The sequence below is a fragment of the Typopeltis vanoorti genome, chromosome 8, assembly GCF_054136105.1.
Source record: "Typopeltis vanoorti isolate ZY-2024b chromosome 8, IOZ_Tvanoo_1.0, whole genome shotgun sequence".
In the NCBI taxonomy this organism is placed as follows: Eukaryota; Metazoa; Arthropoda; class Arachnida; order Uropygi; family Thelyphonidae; genus Typopeltis; species Typopeltis vanoorti.
In genome coordinates, this window is record NC_143556.1 from 44,541,822 (window position 1) to 44,565,327 (window position 23,506).

Genomic DNA, 23,506 nt, shown 5'->3' on the forward strand with positions numbered 1-23,506 from the left:
CTTGCCACAAATAGCTTGAGTTGGTAAAACTGAATAATGCTACTATGTTAGAGGGAAAGAAGGTGTGAATTAGTTTTGAGTTTCCTTTAAGGGTACTTGATATAATATAATAATTACTAACTTATTAAAACAGCATGGGAATATTGGAACAGAAATATTGGCATAGTAATTATTAGCTAAATAAATTTAGTGGTGTAAAATCTCGTATAGAAAAAAACAGTAATATTTTTTTCTATGTCGATTTTACATGGGAAATTAAATTTACATAAAATGCTTGTAATTAAAATAATGTTTAACTCACTTTACTGTATTAAATCTGGTAACAAGTTGTTAGAATAATTTTATAAGAACCACTAGAATTGCAAAGACAAAAAAATAAGCTCAGACCGGATTAGACAAATAGACCTAAGGCTAGCGACAAGGTCACTGGATTACGAGTTTTTCCTCCAAAACTCAATGATGGCATGGGTGGTGGAGAAAAATCCTCCAGTAAATCCAGGGGACTTAATTTGAAGAAGGCCAAGATTGGGAGAGTGAGATAAAAGGCAGAAATTGAGGGGCCAAAGGGCTCTCGCTTCGAAGTTTTGTTCCTGTGCCAAGCCCTTTCTGAGGACTGGGGGAGAGTCACGTTCCTGCGAGCAAGCAGTTCCGACGAAGATGGGAAGTTAGATAGCAGCGGAGACAGTCTTTTCAAGATGTCCTACCATATGATTCTTCAATGATCTAAGTATGTGCTGCAGTATTGCTGCCATAACCTAGAGCCCTATCGGAAATTTTTTTTGAAGATGCGGAATGTGCCCGTATACCTTTAGATCTAGGACTGTATGCACTGAGGTAGCAAGATTGTATGTAAGATGTTTTATGTTAATTCCTAGATTGTGAAAATTAAGCAACGAATGTTGCTTCTATTGTCGATTAGCAAAGAAAGTATTAGAGAAGTCGGAAAGCTGTACTTCTGTTTGAATGTGAATAAGTATTATGTAGAGTTTTAAAGAATTTGCTAATGTTGTGTAATGCAAAGAAATTGAATGTGGATTTAAATTGAATGTGGTTAAAAAACTTTAATTTTTTCTTGTTTATAGCATGAGTAAAGATAAAGTGTGTTTAAGTCTATCCACCTGTCTGAAAAGTTATGTGAAATTTAAATGTCATTGTCTTAAAGCTTAAGTGAAAATGCTTGAATGATTGTATGGAGAATTAGACACGTGATTTGTATTGTCTCCATTGTTATCTTGTTGTATTAGGCTGAACCAGACACTTGATATGTGGAGTTTAAATTTTGTAATTAATTTGTCTTAGAATGAATAAGCATGTTTGTTTTGTTAATAGCTTGCCTGATCTTGCTTTACCAATGCACTGTCTCATAAAAATATAGAACCTGTGTGACCAAATAATAGTGATAGCCATGACTGACTGATATTAAGAATTAGGAGTTGCTTGAATTAGAGTTAATTTAAGAGATATTTCTTGTGCTTAGCTGAATGTTTCTCTTGCATGTAGGGGAAAGAAAAACAATTCTTTTACGTGATCCTTAATGGCGCAGTCGAAAATAAAAATAAATTTTTAAGGATCAATACAAGAGAAATATAACAAGGTAGATAGGGAATTGGTTCCGGCCAGAAACAATTCCTGAGTCTAAACTTTGAGCACGTGAAATAGCTTACTTACGGCCTTGAGAGAAAGGGGGAGTAAAATCTATAACTAAAAGGATTAAGAATAATTACACGTTTTGTGCATAAAGAACTAGCTCAAGCAACGACGATAAACTCGGTATTACGACTGCTAAGAAAAAGACATTACAAAGGTGCAGTATGACGTTAAATACTAATAGATCAATAAATAAAATCATCATAGAATTAAAAGATAGCTATTATTATAGTTGGTAATTATTATTTCTAGATGTGTTTTCTCCATTAAATTTCAACATGAGTGGTAATCGGTGCCGAAGTCTCCATACTATATATTTTTATAAAAAAAAAAAAAAAAAGAAAGAACTAATAATAAAAATTAACAGCCTATTTTTCTACTGCAGGGTGAAGGCCTCTCCCATTGCTGGAGGTTTTGGGTCTACTACTCCCATGGTGATCCAGTCCATATAGAAGACAATCACAAACATCCATGCCTACGTGGGATTCAAATCTGCAGTCTCTTGGATGGAGAGCAGATATTCTTACCCGGCCAACCGGGCCAGCATACTATATATATATATATGCATACCGTCGCATGCCCATTTAGGTTGGTGTGCTATTGTGTGGCTTATGCAATCCACACTACAAAATTCACAATTTGACTGTACGATTGCATTTTTATCGATGTATGAAAGTTTTAAGAGTGCATAGCACATCGGTGCTCATCGTAATTGGTCCAATGCAATTAATTGTTAGATAACTTTGAATACTTTAATTTATCAATTAATATAATTTTAAATATTTAAAGCATAAATATCAAATGAACAATAGCTATGCTTCACTCTTGTCGTTTTTGTGAGATGCACAAAGGGTTTATGCTTCATGGTGAGATTAAATTATCATGGCAAATACTACAGTGAGACACGGATAATTTGAATTTTGATGCACTTCTTAAATACAGCTATATAACATGCACAGAAATTGGAAAAAGTAATAATTTCGTAAATTATTATTTTTCTGGATTGAACCAAAGAAAGAAAGACTGAAATAACTTGTTTTATTAGTTATTTATATACAAGTTCCAACCTCCTTCGACTATAATCATACAATCCGCAAAACCTCTGGCAGAATAGGGACATTCAGTAGATTGTCAACATTGTTTCCCATTTTAAATATGGGCAAAAAAGTTATAAATTATTTATAGAAAATTACATATTATAAACTTCTCTATATCGGTGTCCTAAACATGTCAGTTCACACTTCATGCATGCAAAAAAAAAAAACTCATACTCAGAAAACAAAAACAGCAACTTATGACAAATGACAACATTCATTGGATTGGTTGACACGATAAGCAATCACAGCCACTGATTTATGGATGTTATTGCCTCATTGCATGCCTGCCTTGCATTCTGGAATGCTAAGAATTTCACCCACTGCACCATCTGTACACTGTTTGCCTTGTTGGGTGAAAGATGAAAGCTCAATTTTCTGTGAGGGAAACCCTACCTCTATGTGAGACTGACTAATTTATCTTTTATCAAAAAAGCTCTGGTAAAGATTCTTTGCATCCTAAACAGAATTTAAACCTTGGTCTTTCCAGCCAAAAGGAAACATTGTTACCAGCTGAGCTATGGAGGCTGTTATCTATCATATCTTTGTGGGGGGTGGGGTGGGATCAGTTAATTTTTGGTGCTTTTCTCTCTTTTTTTTTTTTTTAAATAAAAAAAAAATTTGTTATAACTTCACTATCCAGATCAACAGGAAAAATCTAAATATATAAGTCAGATGATTATACATAAACAATTTGATAATTACAACATTTAGCATTAATTTGGATTAAAATTATTTGCTTAAAATGATTCCTGTAGTTAATCTCTTCTCTTTTATAGGAACTGGATGATATAATAACTCAAACAAAGGCTCATCTAAAAGATGTTCTTGAAACCATTCTAAAGCAGGAAATGATAAATGCATTTGGTGATATGTGGTAACTATTTTGTGTTTTCTAAATGTATTATTTTCTGTTGTTTAGTTATGAAATAGTATGAATAGTTTATTCTTCACATAGTCATCGTCATATCCCCTCATCCATCTCTCATTGGGATGGGTTGAGTTCTAAGTCCCCTCGGTAAGGGGGGGGGGGGCTCAAAGCTAATTAATGCAGCCAGGTCACCACTCCTTGCTGCATCCCCTAAGGGCAGTATTTGACTTCACAGTAGAGTACTTCTTTTAAAGGTAATTGCTGAAAAATAATACGAAACTTTAAGGCATTCATCTAAAATATACAAATGCTGACCTTAACAAACCTATAGGAACCAAAGAAACAGATCATTATAGTGAGTTTGCTTTTAATGAACTTAGAAAGAAAGAAACAGCTCCAGCCAGGTTCTTCAGAATAAATATCTGTAAATTAATACTTTAAATGAAATGTGTGCACTCAACACTAAAGTAACTTTATGGCTTAAACATGTAGTAAAAATTATATAGAATTTTATTTAAAAACTCCAATATATTTTATCCAATATTACATGGACTTCATCAGGGAGACAGACTGTTGACTACATTCAAAAGATGAATCACAATGTTGTTGTTATTATGAATATTAACGTTTTTCAATCTTTAGGCTAGTATATTTTCTTCCAAACTGTTGACAAATTTCAGTCAATATATTCACTGCTTCATCTCCAGTTGCTTTTAATCATTCCACTAACACACCATCAGCTCCAGGAGCTTTTCCTTTTGGCAGCTGTTCCATTGTTGATATCATTTCGCTTTTCATTATAATGGTTTGTTATATCTTTCTTGTAGAAATACTCTTAAAAAAAAAAAAAAAATTAGCTAACGCCTTTTTATTCCCGTATACGGGGAGTAGGCGAGGCCATTTAGCCCTATCTAACTTTTTGGAGACTGAGTGGGCAGTTCAGTCTCCACTGGTACCAATCAGAGATAGATGGCCCAAGGCTATCACTAATTATGCGGTACTCAGTGAAGAGAGACGGCTCAAATGTGCCGCCATCTCGTGGTCCCTAACCCTAACATAATATATTTAATGTCTGAAATAATGTGGGTTCTACGGTCGATTTTCTTGAGTTTACAGGACGAAAAACCCGAGTTTCCGGGAGGAAAAACCTACTTGCCTGTGCCAGAGATCGACTAACTCGGGAACCGGTCGAAAAAAGGCTTAGAAAAATTTCCTCTAGTCGCCGACTAGACTCAAAACCAAGTCTTCCTTCGTGCGGCCAAGCACCGTGGTTGGCAAACGCCACATCCACTGAGCTACACAGGCTCCTGAACTAGAAATACTCTTTCCATCTTTTTTTTTCACTGCTTCTTCTTCCATCAAGCATTTACCTGAATTACTTTTTACAACTCCTAATCTAGGGATAAACTTCCCTGTAGCATAATTTGATTTTCTAAACAGATCTCTCTCTTGTTCTACTCATTATGTTGCTTTCTTCAGTTTCCTTGCACCTTTTATATAGATGTTTTTCTTAACCTTTCCTAGACTGTCTCTGGAAATCTGTACTTAATTCTGACCCTTTTTTGTTTCTCTGAAGTTTCATTTTTCTTCTTTCCTCTGCTATTGAATAGCTTCTTCTGACAACTTTTACAATTTTTCTTTCTTGTTGCTTTACTTAGAGTCTTCTTTGCTGCATCTATGACTGTACATTTTGTTTTTTCCCATATCTTCTAATTTCTTCCTGTGTTTTCCAAATTTTTTAAATTTCTTTCTGACTACTTTAAATGCTTGATTTATAGGATTTAAATCAAATCTGATACTGTCTCCTTTTGTTTCTCCTAAACCCTTAATTTCAATTTAACTTCAGCTATCAATAATTCACGATCTGTCCCACAGTATGCACCATGTAGTGTTTTTGCTGCTAGTGTTTTGCCTTCAACAACTTTTATGTTGTTGAAGGCAAGTGTTTGAGAACAGTTGAAAACAACTGTTCTCAACACAAAATTCTAACATCCTTTTCTCCTGCTTCATTCCTCAGTCCTAAACCTAATTTTCCAGTGTTGCTTTGTTTTTCTTTTTCATCTACTTTTTCATTCCAGTCACCTAATAGCAAGAGAAAGTTTGTTTTATCAATTCTGTATACTACTTGTTGTAAGCTGCTGTAAAATTCTTCTAACCTCATCTTCATTTGAATCTGTAGTGGGTGCATACACCTATATGAGTGTAACATTCACTGGATATGCCTTTTATTCTGATTAGAATTATTCTATCGAACACGATTGTAACCTAAAATGTATTCTCTTCTAACAATGAATGCTACTTCATTTCTTCAATGGTTTTCATGTCCAGAGTAATACATCATGAAATCATTGGTATCAAATTGTCCCATCCCTATCCATCTCAGTTCACTGATTCCTAACATCTTAGTTCGAGTTGTTCTTATCTCTTTCTTCACCAGTTCCAGTTTTTCTTGATATATTATTATTATTATCATTATTATTGTTATTATATGACACCTCCAGGGAGTCCAAAGACTCATTGAATGAGGGCACCTGCTCTACAACTCTGTCGCCACCACTCAATCCACCAACTGACCACAACTACACCAACTCCATCTACCGCCGACCACCACCACCACCACTAGTATTTCCACAGACAATCACAAACATCCATACCCATGGCAGGATTTGAACCCTGCCTTTTGGCTGAGATCGGATACGCTAACCACTTGGCCAGCCAGGAGGCTGGCATATGCTTCTTATATTTTATGTAAATCAGTACAGTGGAGGCATCTTCTTCTGAGATTTACTCTATCAGAAGTTGAACTTCCAGAAGACGTTGATTCAATTACTCTTGTTAACTTCATTGGAAGTTCCTCTCTTCCAGCACTATATCACAATAACTTAAGCCTCTGTTCATAAAATTTTCTTGGCAAAATATATACTGAAGTGATTTGCCATTGCCTTCTTTTGTGTTTGTTTAGCCTACTAGGTAGGCTAAAAAAACTGCATGAGATGAAGAAAAGTAAAGTAGGAAAGATTGGGAGGGGGGAAAGGAGCAAGAAGGAAGGAAAGAAAGAAAGAAGAGGAGGGATGAGTTTATATAACAGATGTATATTACTTGAAATAAGGTATGGTCCAGTCAAGTACCCTGGTTCCTCACACCCACATTCACTAAAGTGAGCCCTTGAGGCATAATTCATGTGCATATTAGCCCGTATCTTGGTCACATCTGAAGTAGATGATATTACACTTAGGGTTCAGAGGAACAATTGTAAAAAAAAAAAAAAAAAAAAAAAAAACCACTTATGAACTGTTAATAGTGATCACTTCCTAAAACTCGCATATCACATACTGATTGGTTCAGGTTCAGATAATTTTGTAGAGTTTCACATGTATTTTCTAAAAAAAGGTGACCAAATTTTAACTTGCTGGAATGAAGAAGTTTAGTCTGTTTCCAAAAAACTATCTATGCCTAGTATCAATAGCTTACAAATCAGATTCCAAAAATCTAATATAGTCTTAATGTTCTTCAGTTCTAATTAATACAGAATGGCCAGTCTGTCCAAAATAACAAAGATGGCCTGAGCAGGGTACTTGATCGACACCTGGTAAGGAAAGAGGTGGTAATGCATCCTTTGTGGATGGTAGAAAGGAAGACAGTTTCTGAGCTGTTTTGAAGGATGTGTGTAGATTGAATTTTCAAAGAATCCTTGCTATTTGTTCTGAGGTTCCTTTAAGGTAGGGTATTGAAATATTTTAACATCAGATTGTAGTCTGATGGAAGGATGATAATTATCAAAAATTTTTTAATGGTAATTTTGTTATATCCATTATATATTAGATTGCTTTTAATTTTATTCATTTCATGTAACAAAAGGGAATTGGAAGAGCAGATTGTATGAACACTAATACAAGACTCTTGATAATAGCCATTTTCTCTGATGAATGATAGTGGGAGGACGAGTGAATGTATCTGCAGTATAGGTTGGCTTGTGATAAACTGAAAATTCAGCATAACCTGTGGGATTACGAATTATTAAGGTATCCAAAAAAGGGTAGTTAATTATTGAATTCACATTCAATGGTGAACTTAATATGGGAGTATAAGGAGTTTTATTTTCTCTAGGAACTGAAGTAATTCTGACTGAGAGCAGGATCACACTTCAAATATATCATCGATAAAATGTAACCATATGTGAGCTGAAGAATTATAGTGTCAAAGAGTTCTTTTTCTGGATGCTCCATAAAATAATCAGCTATAGCTGGTTGAGTTAGGACTACCCATTGTTTTTCTTCTATTTGTTTGAATTTTACAAGGAGTTTTATTACAGTTAAAATGGCTGTATTGATGATGAATAGTGAAATCAGACTGGGAAATCAGACTGTAATAACTGAAGTCTCTTGTACTGGTGCATGCAAACTTTGTTTACTAACATATGGTAAAGGATTAAACAAGAATATAATATCTTATGAAGTGTAATTTGCTGAACAGAATGATAATTTTGAATGGCAAACAGTTGAGTTTTTTTATAATTTAAATATTGATATATACTCCTTATTGTATTCCTCTTGAATATTTTCAATCACATTCTATAATTTTTTTTTTTTCTGTATTTAATAGTATTTCAAAATAATTACTAAAAATGACAATATCTTTATGTTCGGTTTTCATTTTACATTTATCATCTCTGATTCCTTTTACAATACCCTTTACTCTACTTCTAAGCTTGTTCAGTAGTCTCCAGAATGTTTGCCACATTTCCAATATTTATCTTCTATATTTTTACCAGTCTTTCTGTGTCTTTTGTTTAGTTACTTTTACACATTAATTCACTGTCTTACATTTTTTCTCTACATTCTACCAGAGCACATGCTAATTTACTTGTTAAAAACTTTCATACTTTATTTTCAAAAGGAAAATTTTAAAGACAAGTTTTAAAAGAATCAAAGTAAAGAAGCTTTCAGAGGTAAACAGTAAATTCCAATCTATGAATATTATTCAAGACAAATGAAAGAGTCTGAAAACAAGAATGAAACCATTGAGACTCAATTGCAGACTGAAGAAAAATCTATTGATTAAGCCAGACAGAAATGTGATAAAGTTGTTTGCAAGGTTAGAAATAATCAAATAACCATGATAGACTGACTACTTAGGAAGTTAAAGAGGAAGTCATGGAAAAGGAGATCTCATATTGATCTCCTAATAAGTACATCAGCATTTGCTCTAAGAGAATACACAGAAAAATGTAAGACAGTTAACATTGAAGTAATGTGCAGTAGTAGTAGTAGAGCAATAAAGACATTAGTGAGAATAAAGAGGATAAATTTCAGGAATTTGACAAAATGTTCTGGAGGCTATTGAAAAAGCTTAGAAATGGAGAGTTTAGTTAAAAGGAATGAAAATTCCTTTTTACTAAAGTGAAACTGAGGATAAATTATTCTAGATGTTTAGAGTAATTGGTTTTAAAGATTGTTAAATGAAACAAGAAAAAAGAATGTTACAAATATTCAAGATAAATGCAGTGAGGGAGTGCATATTAGTACCTGAGGTAGAAAATGCCATCAGAAACCTGAAATGTGAAAAGGCAACTAGACTAGATGATATTCAACCAGAAATTTTCAAATATGCAGGTATAAAAGTTTTATATTGGCTGCCCTGCATAATTCATAACGCCACTTACCAGACGATTGGAGTATTTCCCACTGATTGTTCCAGGTGAGATTTATGCAATAATAATTGAGAGGAGGCCAATTGTGGAAGACTTCTCCAAGAGAAACTTGGAGAACTCTCTTGGAGAAGGGATCTGTATTTAAGTTGTACATCTAGAAAAGTTATATGACAGGGTATTCTTGGAGAAGGGATCTGTATTTAAGTTGTAGATCTAGAAAATGTATATGACAGGGCACCAAAAGAAAAGGTGTTCAAAACGCTACAGTTATATGGTGTAAATGGGACATTATGTCAAGCAATACATAGTCTATATTTGAGTTGAGTGTGTTAGTATTGAAAGAGCTATAGGAAGATGGGTTGATGTTAAGTAAGGTGTGAGACAAGGATGTACATTATCTCCACTGTTATTCATTATCTGTATCGATGACATTATGAAGGAAAGTGGCATTAAACCCCTATCAAAATTGAATATGTTAAATGCAAAATTATATAGCCTTTGGAAGGCTTGGAGATTTAATTTCATCTTTACTTTATGCAGAGAATGTTATACTCATAAATAAATCCAGTACATGTCCTTGCAGACATGTATAATGCTATACATTATACTAAGGCAAGTGATGTGAAGTCTTGGCTTCCTTATACGAGTTGCCCCAGTCCTGAAAATACTTCAGGCTCAAACTTTGTTTGCTTACACTTGGATAAAGGATTAAACCAAGTATAAATTTCTTGGTATCTTTAATTTATAGTATAGCCAAGTGAAAAACTTCCAACAGCTTTCTCTCATCCAGATTAATTTGATAATAAGGTGTGACACTTTTTGGTAACTCGTATATGAAAATGTGACTTCTGCATTACTTCAACTTTAGTATCACCTGGCTTTGGTTCCTGGGTTGAATAGGATGAATCAATTGACTGTGAAATGTGGTGATTGATTCATTCAATCCAGTACCCTTGGAGGGTAATGGATGGCAATGCTGTAGCCAATGAAGTTCTAACTGAGGCTCGGCTATTGCTGTTACCCTCCTACCATGATCAGAGAGCTTTAATTGCTCAATAACACCTTATCCATACACTGTCCTTTACAGATAACGAGGAAGATGAAAAGCATTCTTGCTTCACCTCTTTAAGCCAGTCCTTATAAGGACTTAGTATCACCTGTAGGTCTGGCTCCCACTGAAGAGACCTCAATAAATGTTGAAACTGGTCTGGGTAGTGACCCCCCTCCCATAATTCATAGCATTATACATGTCTGCAAGGAGATGTGCTTTGCATTATGGGATACTAAGGCAGGTGATTGAAGTCAGCTTCCTTATGTGAGTTGCCCCAGTCCTGAAAATTGAGGTCATATTTACTTTAGTATTTACAAAATACTTCAGGTGCAAACTTTGTTTGCTTACACTTGGATAAAGGATTAAACCAAGTATATAATTTCTTGGTATCTTTAATTTATATAATAAGCAAAGCCAGTATAGTCAATCATATAAGTTTATACAGAAAAAGAAAGAAATTATCCAAGATACCAAATTAACTGTGTACAAGACAAGTATTCAAACCCGTGGATAGGCTTATATGTTTGTCAGACATGTTGTAATAGATTTAACGGTATTGATATGAACACAGATGGATAGTCTTGTGTTGCACGCTGCAATTACTTATACTAGCCCCACTGTTACACTGGATTGTGGTTGTCTTGCATTTGTAACAAACTTTGTGTTGTGTGCTCTGAAGATGCTGGGTATAATATAATACCAGCGAAATATTAGCTTTTAAGTTAATAAATAGTTATTTTCTTATTCATCTGTGTTCATATCAACCGTTAAATCTATTACAACATGTCTGACGAACACATAAGCCTATCCATGCATTTAAATATTCTTCACGGAGATAACATCATACATAAGGCATGACAATACGGTAAGTGGAAAGTAAAATTGGCATGGCAACTGAACAGGTTACCCTTCCTAAAAAGGTGCCGAGATACCAAACTGTATAAAAATTAGGAACAAGTTTCACTCAGCCAAAGCCCAATGTATTTATAAACAAGCGAGTTTAGCACTATTACGAGAACAGGTATACGCTACTCGCCAAGAACTTTCAAAAATAAATTCCATGATCAGTGTACTACGTGATATATTATCTGGCATTTTGAACCTGGAGCTATGGGATATCTTGGATAGAATCTCTGACTCACAGCCAATAAAAAATTTGCTAAAAGTTAAAAACCGACACCAGAAAAAATTTGAAATTCTCCAGCAACGCAATGTTACGCAGCGGCCGCAATTTCATGAAGATGGCGTCGTTGTGAACCTGTCATCGACAATCTTATCCAAAGAGGCCACGAGTGCATTAAGTCTTGGACACAGTTTTGCCATTACTCCTAAAGAAGTTCCTAAAACCAAAATAATGGCTTCTGTTGAACGCGGGAATTTACCACTTGCCTACAGCTATAGCCAATAATATTAGGTTAAACATGGCCAATATCCTAATCCATTCTAAGCCTCTCAAAAATAATATCCCACATAAAGAAATAATAGCTCTAAAAGAACTACGCAATAATAACCACATTACAATAACCAAATCAGACAAAGGAAATGGCACTGTAGTAATGGACAACAGAATATGAAAGCAAAATGCATGCACTGCTCCAAGACCGGTCTACATATCAAATCATAGATCGAGATCCCACCAACTCACAAAAGAATAAGGTGTGCAGGTTACTGAACAAAGTCACTTCCTGGCCAAAAGAAATTGTCAAATAACTCAAACCCTTGCATGTTAAAACACCCAGAATATATGGTGCTCCTAAAATACACAAACAAGGTACACCTTTGCTTCCTATTATAGATAGTATAAACAGTCCTACTATAAACTAGCAAATTATTGTGTAAGTGGCTAGCCAAATTACTAGCCACTTACACAAACAATTCTCCCTCTTTTGTTAAAATTTCTACCCACCTAAAAAGTATTTTAGAAAACCACACCTTAAATAGTTCAGACCTAATGGTGAGTTTGATATCACCTCATTATTCACTAATGTACCACTGATTGAAACACTTAACTTACTAAATTCACAATTTTAATTTAAATTAAATTAAATTAAAATTGTGAATTTTAATTTAATTACATTTAATTATTTAATTAAATAATTAAATTTAAGTTATTTAAATTCACAGTACAGGCAGGTTATTTTACATGGAAAGGTAAAATATACAAACAATTAAATGGGACAACTATGGGTCCCCCCCAGCCAACTTCTTCTACATAGAACATCTGGAAAAACTAGCTATCAACACACAGCCACTCTCAAACCTAGTCTCTGGCTACACTATGTTGATGATGTATTTGCTATTTGGCCACATGCCCCAGACACATTGAATACATTTTTAGTGCATTTAAATAGCCAGCACCCTAAAATCCACTTTACAATGGAACTAGAAGCCAATGACTGCCTACCTTCCTGGACACACTGATCACACATCTTCCAGAAGGTTCCTTATCATTTTCAGTTTATAGAAAACCCACACATACAGGGAGATACTTACACAAACAAACACACCATCACCCTTCTCAACAATATGGTATCTTAAAAACACTAACCCACAGAGTTAGAGCAATCTGTTCCAATGAATTGCTCTCACTGCTGAACTTTCTCACCTACGTCACACCTTCTTTACCAATGGTTATAATCCCCATAAGATAAATAACATACTAAATGCTACCCAGAAATGCCCTCTATCTACGACAGAAGACTACAACAAAACTATCACCATCCCATACATTAAAGGCACATCTGAAAAGATATTTAGGGTGCTTAACAACACCAACTGCGCACCGTATTTAAACCTTATGTAAAATTAGCAACTCTCATCTGTTCGCCTAAGGACAAATGCACTCCTTTATCACATCCAGGAGTCTATGAAGTGCCCTGTTCTTGCCATCAAGCCTACTACAGACAGACAGGAAAAACTGTGGACATCCACCTCAGTGAACACAAAAAATATATCAGACACTTTCGGTGTGGCAAGTCGGGTCTGGCAGACCATGCTTTGGATACCCCAGCACACAGGATCAATTGGAAGAAAACAAAAGTAATGCACAGAAGCTTCTACAAGTCAGAGAGGTTCCTGGAATCAATAGAACCTTAAAACATACTCTAAACCTTAACAAGTATGGCTGTATAAATCTACCAAAGATTTGGGAGACAGTCATCCTAAGACCAAATTAATATTTATTACTTTTATTTATTTTTATTTTTTTCAAACTTTCTAAGACTATTATTTGGACTACTATTTCAAAACTTTGAACTATTTTTTTATTTATTTATTTATTTTTAATCTAGATGGCGCCCTATTAGGACTACTTTAGTCTTGTGTTGCACGCTGCAATTACTTATACTAGCCGCACTGTTACACTGGATTGTGGTTGTCTTGTATTTGTAACAAACTTTGTGTTGTGTGCTCTGAGATGCTGGATATAATACCAGCGAAATATTAGCTTTTAAGTTAATAAATAGTTATTTTCTTATTCATCTGTGTTCATATCAGTACCGTTAAATCTATTACAACAGGTATTCAAACCAGTTTTAACTTTTGGATATTTGCGTTGGTTTAGAAATAAAACAGTTGATCACCACATATACAGTAAATTCCAGTCTATGAATATTATTCTAGACAAATGAAAGAGTCTGAAAACAAGAATGAAACCATTGAGACTCAATTGCAGACTGAAGAGAAATCTATTGATTAAGCCAAACAGGAATGTGGTAAAGTTGTAAGTTGTATAAGAGTTTTATAAAAATGTGAGGAATGAACAGATGCTATCAATGGCAGAATCATATTAAAAATGAATAAGTATTAGGAAGGAACTTGATTTTATTTGCATTCAATGAAAATAGGCAGAAGTGGAAGAGTCAAGAGTGGAAGAGGACAGAGAGGTGAACAGAGAGAGAAAGCAAGAAGCCAAGAGAGTTGTGGCACAGGCGAAGGCAGTGGCATATCAAGATCTGTATGATCAATTAGAAACAACGGAAGGACAGAGAAAAATTTACCAACTAGCGAAATGTAGAAATAAAGCAGCAAAGGACATCTTACATGTGAGGCAGATCAAAGACGCTGAAGGAAGAGTATTATGGAGGGATGTGGACATAAGAAACAGATGGAAAATATACTTTGAGGGACTTTTGAATGAGGAAAATGCAAGGACTCACAGAGGAGATGGGCAGCCTTCTGAGGGGGATGGTGCAGAACATCAGTAGAGTGGAAGTGACGGATGCCATGAAGAGGATGAGGAATGGAAAATCGGTGGGCCCCCGACAGAATTCCAGTGGAGGCATGGAAGGCACTGGGGGAAGAGGGAATTGACTTGCTGTGGGACCTGTTCATGAAAGTTTGCCAACAGGAAAATATACCCGAGGAATGGAGGGAGAGTACTCTTGTCCCCATCTACAAGGGTAAAGGGGATGCACAAGACTGTAAAAATTACAGAGGAATAAAGTTGATGTCCCACACAATGAAAATCCTAGAAAGGGTTGTTGATGGTAGATTGAGGAAGGAGGTGGAGATTGCAAAGGAACAATTTGGCTTCATGCCTGGTAGATCAACAACAGATGCTATCTTTGGGTTACGGCAGATGATGGAAAAGTATCGAGAGAAACAAAGGGAGCTACATCATTTATTGATCTGGAGAAAGCATACGATAGAGTGCCAAGGCAAGAAGTCTGGAGGTGTCTGAGGGAGAAGAAGGTGCCGGAGAAATATGTCAGGTTGTTGTGGGAAATGTACAGAAATGTGAAGACAAGTGTTCGGACCTGTCTGGGACAGACAGAAAGTTTCCAAGTAACAGTTGGCTTGCATCAAGGGTCAGCATTAAGTCTGTTTCAGTTTAACATTGTGATGGAGGTGGTAACAGAGGAGGTGAGAGAAGATGCGCCTTGGATAATGTTGTATGCAGATGACATCTTGCTGTGTGCAGATTCGAGAGAAGAAGCGGAAACTAAACTGGAAAGATGGAGAAAAGTACTGGAGGTGAGAGGTATGAGACTGAGCAGAAGTAAGACAGAGTATATGTGTTGCACAGTGGGCGGTGGACAGGAGACAGATCTGGAGCTGGAAGGAAATGTCATCAGGAAGGTGAGAAACTTTAGATACTTAGGTTCAATGGAAGAAGATGGAGGAGCTGAGAAGGAAGTGGGATACAGGATACAAGCGGGTTGGAGGAACTGGAGGGAGATGGCTGGAGTGTTATGCGATAAGAGGGTGCCGATCAATCTGAAAGGCAAAATCTATAGGACAGTAGCAAAGCCAGCTATGACATATGCTATAGAAACTGTGGTCCTGAGGAAATGTAACATCAGCAGGATGGAAGTAGCAGAGATGAGAATGCTTATGTGGATGTGCGGTGTGACCAGAAAGTATCGTCTGAGAAATGACTATGTCAGGGGAACAGTGAAAGTTACGAACTTAGGAGCAAAAATACAGGAGGTAAGGTTGAGATGGTTTGGTCATGTGATGAGGAGGGAGGACGAATATGTGGGAAGAAGGGTCATGCAGATGGATGTGCAAGGAAGGCGGAAGCATGGGCAGCCAAAGAAGAGATGGAGGAAGCTGGTAGAAGAGGACTTGAGGATGAAGAACTTGGATGTGGTGACAGCCCAAGACAGGAAGGTGTGGAGGAGCCTCATTATCAACAGTGACTCCACTTAAGTGGGAGAAGCTGCAGAAGAAGAAGAAGAAGAATGAAAATAGGCAGAAACTTTGGTAAGCAGTTATCTGCTTTTCTTAATTAATGAATATTACTGAATTGACATCAGTCAAGCAGATCTAATCTCAGATGGTATTGTCACTTAAACAGAAGAGGAGAGAAAAAATCAGGAAACAGAATGTTCTGTTTGATGCCAAGATAGCAGAAAAAAGATCCAGGGGAAGACCAAGAGATATATGATTTGATGCAGTTGGAAGATCTTTAGAAAACAGAAATATAAGATTTGAGGGTATTGGAGTTCTGACTGATAATCAACTAATTTGGAGGAAAATTATCATTAGGAATCTAGTTATTGTACAAACCATTACCTAGTACTCTCATATTATCCTGTACCCTTTATTGGATATATATAATTTTGATGATGGTGATGGGTTTACAAAATAAACTTTCACGTATACTAGAAGGTAGAATTCATTATTGCAACATCATCATCATCATAACGCTAATTATGGATATGCACCATGTTAGTCTGATCCAGTTTCATTATCCATCTAATATTTTTTTTTTTTTTTTAGGTCTATCTGGCCTTCTCTTTCCAGTTCGTTTATATTTTATTATTTGTTTAGGATATCGGGCAATGGCCATTCAGTTTACATGTTCTATCCATTTTTGTTTATAATTGTTTAGTTTTTCTACTATTGATTTTGATTTTATTCTTTTAAAACATCTTTGTTCCTTTTTTTGATCTAATAATGTGTATTTTGCAATTCTTCTCACAAATCTCATTTCACTTGTTTCTATTCTTTGTTTATCTTGTTTGTTTATTGCCAAATTTCACTGCCATATAATAATGTGGGCACTGCTAAAGTATTGCATATTTTTAAGCACTTTTCTTTTTGCACTTGATTTGGATTCTATTTATCATGCCTACAATCTCTAAAAATTTCAAAAGTTTTTAATTTTATGTGTTTTTCTCCTTCATCTGATATTTCACATTCAAGATAATTCAAAGTATTTATCTTTCTATTATTTTCTTATTAATAACTATTTTACTTCTAACTGTAGTTTGTCCACAAAATGCCATTGTTTTAGTTTTATTAGATATTTTCATTCCAAACTGTTCTACTATAACGTTTAAATTATATATTACATTTTGTAAATTGACTTTCTTATCTGATATTTTTACCCATCATCTGCAAATAATAGTGTATTTATTTTGTTATTCTGGGAAATTTCTATACCTGGATTGTTTAAAGTGTTTCACTGTATTAATATTTCATTAATGCAAATATTGAAAAGTGTTAGAGATAGAGGACATCCCTGTTTTACTGCTTGGTTTATAGATGTTCAGACATTTTTTCATTTATTTTTATTTCATTATCTTTGTATATATTCAATATTGCATGTAGTAAAATATTAAGTATATGTATTCTTTGTAATATATCAAACAGTATATATCTTTTTACTTTGTTAAATGCTTTTTTATAATCTATAAATAAAAGATGAGTTTCTAAATTAAATTCTCTTCTTTTTTCTATAAGTAAGAAATTGCAGTTTCTGTAAAAACTGCAATTTCTACATTTTCATCATTTAAAATTTTATCTATACTTATTTATTTTTTATATATTCTATTTATACTTTGATACATTGGTGAGTACAGGCATGGCAAACCTGAGATACCAGAGCTAGACCTGATCTCACTTCCTACAATATACACTTGGTATATCATATCTACGGGCATGGCAAATGGGTTTACAGATGGGTACTCTTGAGATTGTCTGTAAAGAGATGGATAGTTATAAAATTAACATCTTGGGAATTACAGAGACCAGATGGAATGGAGAAGGTCACTTCAAAAAACAGGATGGTAAGCTAGTTATTTACTCAGGTGGTGACTCAAAACATCATGGGGTAGCTGTGATACTGAAGACAACTCAGGCAAGAAGCCTTCTAGGTTTTAACCCCATTAATGATAGGATACTCTCCATTAGACTTAAGGCTCAGCCTACCAATGTATCAGTTGTGGTAGTTTATGCACCCTACATGGATAGGCCTGAAGAAGAGAGTGAAGAATTCTATAAAAACTTACAAACTGTTTTGGACTGCCTACCAAGGAGCGACATACTGTACATCTTAGGAGACTTAAATGCAAGAGTGGGAAAGAGTATGAGAGTCAGGCCGGAGTGTGGCATGTTTGGCCTGGGTGAATGTAACACCCATGGCGAAAGACTGTTGGAATTTGCCCTTGCTAACAGATTAGTTATTACTAATACCTGCTTCCTGAAACATCCACGACAGACCTATACTTGGACATCCAACATTGATAGGTCAAGGCACCAGATTGATTACATCCTGGCTCTCCAGCAGTGGAAGACAAGCATCTCTGATGTGCATACTTGTCCTGAAGCAGATTGTGGTACAGACCATCAGCTGGTAAGAGCCAAAGTAAGACTAAGACTCCGAAAACTTCCAAGTCAGGCGCATTCCACTAGATTGGATGTTAGAGTAATTCCTGGTGGATTCACAGAAGAAACATCAACTCAGCTTGATGATTTTTTGGAGACCAATGAGATAATCTCACCAGAAATGCTTTGGGAAGGAGTCAAGATGATAATACAGGATACAGCGAAGACGTATCTCGGCCCAATAAGAAAACCAAGAGAGACCCATGGATATCAGATTCAACATGGGAAGTAATCAAAAGAAGGTGGTTGGAAAGACAAAGAGAAGAGACACAGGGACCGAAGAATACAAGAGATTACATAGAGAAATCAGAAAAGCCATCAAGCAGGACAAGGAAAAGTTCTATACTAATAAATGTGAAGAAATAGAGTTCCAGATGAGAAGGCATAATTATAACAGGATGTTTTATTTAGTTCGTGACTTAAAGCACAAATTTAAGCCTAAATTGAATGTCATCAAGGACAGGAATGGATCATTACTAATAGAAGAGTTGGAAATCAAAAACAGATGGAAAGAATACTGTGAGGAACTGTACAGCAGAGTGGATAAAGAAAATGTGGAGTCCTCCCACCAAGAAAATTTTGATTTGGAACCTCCTCCACTTAGGCATGAAGTTGAAAGAGCAGTTAAGCAGCTCAACAGCAATAAGGCCCCAGGTGCAGATGAAATCCCAGCAGAGTTAATTAAGGCCACAGGGGATGGAGGGATAAGAGTGTTTCATAGATTGATTGCAAGGATACGAGAGACAGGATCATGCCCTAGAGACTGGAAGAAGTCAGTTTTCATACCACTACACAAGAAAGGTGATATGAAGACATGCAAGAATTATAGAACTATTAGTTTGATATCTCATGCAAGCAAAATTTTATTAAAGATCATGGTAAATAGGATTGAGGCCAAAGTTGAGGCAGAGATGCCCGATGAACAAGCAGGTTTTCGGAAAGGTAATGGCACCAGAGATCAGATCCTTTGCCTTAGACAGATCATAGAAAAATATAAAGAATTCAGACTCCCTCTGGTAATGTGTTTCTTAGACTACTCTAAAGCTTTTGACTGTGTTGAGCATGTGAAACTGTGGGAAGTAATGAAAAGAATGGGTTTTCCTCAACACACTATCAGGTTGATAGCCAACTTGTATAAGGAGCAAGAAGCCACAGTAAGAACAGGTGTTGGATTGACTGACTGGCTTCAAGTTGGAAAAGGAGTTAGACAAGGATGTTTACTTTCTCCTCACTTGTTTACTTGTTTAGTATATATGCAGAGGACATCATGCGTGAAGCATTGGATGAGCTCAGGAAAAGAATTAGGATAGTAGGTAGATTGATCAGTAATCTGAGGTATGCAGATGATACAGTACTCCTTTGTAATGACATGGAAGAACTAGGACTAATTCTTGACAAAGTTAACAAGATCAGTAATAACAGAGGACTTCAACTCAATTCTAGTAAGACAAAAATCATGGTTCTCAAAGGAAAAACAAACAGAGAAGCTCTTGAGAAACAAATGTATCTTAATCGAGAAAGAATTGAGAAAGTCAGTAAGTTTGAGTACCTGGGATCCATTATTAATGTGAAGAATTGCTGTTCAGAAGATGCCAGAAAAAGGCTAGGAATGGCTAAAACAACAATCAGAGACCTGTCTAAAATCTGGAAGGATGGATCTATCTCCATGGGAACAAAGTTGAGAATTTTAGATGCAGTTGTTTTTCCAACAGCGACTTATGGATGAGACTTGGAACCTAAAGAAGTCAGATAAGAAACAGATATCTGCTTTTCAGATGTGGTGTTACAGAAGGCTGTTGAGGATATCATATACTGAAAGCCGTACAAATGAATGGGTGTTAGAAAAGATTAGTAGAACTTTAAGGCTCCTTAAGGATATTGACAGAAGAAAGTTAAAATATTTTGGACACATAGAAAGGATGGAAGGAGGACTTCTCAGAACAGTAATAGAAGGTAAAGTTCCTGGAAAAAGAGGCAGGGGTAGACCATCAATGAGATGGATGGATGGTGTGTATGGAGTGACCGATCTTCAGAGAGTTGAGGCTGCCAGAAGGGCAAACAACAGGACTACATGGCGAGGCCTGGTGTGGAACCTCATCGAGCATCAGAGTGACCATAGGCATCTGTAGATGCCCAGTGAACATAGACAGACATATCATATCTAGACTGATCTTCTACTCTTCTTTCCTATACTCTCTCTCTCTTACTGCTTACCCCCCCCCCAAATTCGAGCAATTGCGCTCAAAAATACAAATATAATTGAGCAATTCGAGGATGATGGGGTGACTCTTTCCTCTCAAATTGTAGTAGTTTCCAATTTGAGAGGAAAGTTATAGGGAAATGTAACATATGTTTCCCTATAACTTGACATAGGGAAACGTCTTTCAAGTCTTAGCAAAATCCAAAATGGACAGAAAACATGGGAAGAGACTGCAAAGTGGAAAAGGATAAGAAACTTTGAAAAAAGAAAAATGTGGTGAAACATGCTACATGGAACATTAGAAGCATACACATAAATAAGAAGAATAAGATAAAATTATTACAACACTTGAAGGAAATAACAACAAAAAAGGGATAAATATATGTTTATGGATTTTTTTTATAGTCTAGTGGATAAAAATTTGAGACTAAATAATCTTAACTGCTGAGTGAGCATTAATTCTCAGGTAAAATTTGGAGAACACTGCATACCAAGAAAAGCAAACAGAGAAATTGCTGGGAACTTGTACACATAGGATAAAATGCAAAGTCACAGAGAACATTATTATTATTATTATGAACACCTCAATGAAGTCCACAGACTCATCACAGGAGGTTTACTAACAATCCAGAAACCAGATACTAACCATTTGCACAATACCTGTCATACTTTTCTTTTAACTCATTCACCATCACAGTACTCACAACTGACTCTGACAAATTATTCCACTCATTCGCCACTCTCCATGTGAAAAATTTAGTCCTCACTCCCTTGCTAACTAATCTCCTTCTTAATTTCCAGGGATGACCCCTTGTTCTCCCTATACTAGTCATATAAAGAAAAATTTCATCTGTGTCAGTCCTGTAACAACCATCAAGTACCTTATTTGTCGATCATATCTCCGCCCCCTTCCTCCTAGCCACCAATTTCTGTAATCCACAAATCTTCAATCTCTCCTCATAAGGAGCATCCCATAGACCTACCACCTACCTTCAGAACGATTCCTCCATATCTTCACAGAACCAACAGGTTGCAGGTTCAAATCACGCTGTGGGCATGGATGTTTTTGGTTGTCTTACATTTGTGTTTGTATGCTGCTATAACTCTTGATATGGCACAGTATGATTTTTGCTGCCCTGGCATCATTAAAACCATAAATCATCATCATAAAAAGGAACAAACTGAAACAAGTAATAGCAGAAAAAGAATAAAAAAAAGAACTGGAAAGATATGAAATTATAGAAATGATAATCTAGAAAATTAATGTTTAAATTTTCAATTAACATCATGAATATATGTAGTCATCTATCTCATGAAGAAGAATAATATGCTTAACCCTCCCCCCCCCCTTTTATTAATGTACTTGCAAAAGAACATATTTCAGTTTGCCATCTTGCAAGGAGTGTGTAAACAGACTGTGTAAAATCCTATCTTACACAGTCTGTTACCTACTTCTGCATTAAATTTGCTGGCTTGGTTGGCTGAGTGGATAGTATGCTTTCCAACATACAATTGCATGTTTGAATCCTACTTTGGGCATAGATGTTTGTAAAAGTCTGCTCTTGATGAATAGCTATAGTGCTTTGAGTTTATATGGTTTGTCTTTTTTGTAATTGGTGGCCTCTGTCATGTGAAAAAAGACACATGATGCACAGCAGGTATATATGTGAGTCAGTTTTCTAAATCATTATCATTTGGTCATGTTTGGTGTGGAGAGGATGATAGTTACTGAGTATAAATTGATAATTGGAATTAATTGGCACCAAAAATTACATTGCAGTAACTGAATTTTATGGATCACTGAGATCCCTTTTTTTATTACTCCACAAATATTACCTAAATTGTTGTTTTATTTTGCTGTTCTAATGATATATAGATGATACTTTAAGAAAGAATGTAAAAAAAAAAAAAATGCTAATAATCTTTTCTTTTTTTTTTTTTTTTCCTTTCCAGAAAATATGTTTGTTTATTGATTGATTTTATTTTATTTTATTCATTTACTTTTTATTTTTTTTTACATAGTCTGGAAATCTTGTTGTAGAGACCAAACTTGGAATGCTTCTCAAGCCATTTATGCTTCTAATAAGCTAGGTGGTAATCTCATGCTAGGTGATGAAATTCATCTCCCACATGGGATTCAAACCTGTTACCTGTTGATTATAGAGTGGATACACTGCCCATTTGGCCAAACAGGCTGGCAACCAAGGTATATCATAACTATTCATAAAATTATAGTGAAAAAGTTCACCTTTAATAATAAACATTGTTCATGTTCTGAAATTCCGAACTTGCATGTCTCTGTGTACTTATAATTATACAGACAAAACATGAAGATTTGTTCACTCTGAGTTGCTGGAAACATATATAATATATAAATAGACAAACAAAGCAAATCAGAAATTTGATTTACTCTAAAAAATACATTGCTTGCATATTGTATTGTAATATATTGGAAGTTTTTTCCCACTTGGTTAGACTATAATAAATTTAGTTTAATCCTTTATTCAAGTGTAAGCAATACTTGCACCTGAAGTATCTTCAGGACTGAAGCAACTCGTGGTAAAGGTGAACCAAGCTCTCATCACTCCTTATCCCAGTACCTCCCATAATGCCAAGCACATCTCCTTGCAGATATGTATAATGCTATGCATTAAGGGAAGGACCACTACCCAGACCGGTCTCGACCTATATTGAGGTCTCGTCAGTGGGAGCCAAATCCAGAAGTGGTGATACTAAGGCAGAACAATAGAGAAGGCATATTTACCTATACAAGTTGCCAAAAGGTGTACCATCTTATTATTAAATTACTCTGGATTTAAAGAAAGATGTTGGAAGTTTTTTCCCACTTGGTTAGACTATAATAAATTTAGTTTAATCC

General features: G+C 35.5%; 1 protein-coding gene across 3 annotated transcripts in view; it reads left to right on the forward strand.

Moving 5' to 3' along the window:
• The window catches only part of Swt1 (Swt1 RNA endoribonuclease), a 368,135-nt gene that overhangs the window by 194,221 nt on the left and 150,408 nt on the right, over window positions 1-23,506 (forward strand). For all 3 annotated transcript variants that reach the window (XM_090396646.1, XM_090396647.1, XM_090396648.1), the window contains one exon: window positions 3,521-3,618. In XM_090396646.1, the coding sequence (XP_090252772.1) occupies window positions 3,521-3,618 (98 nt within the window). The remainder of the gene's footprint in view (window positions 1-3,520; window positions 3,619-23,506) is intronic.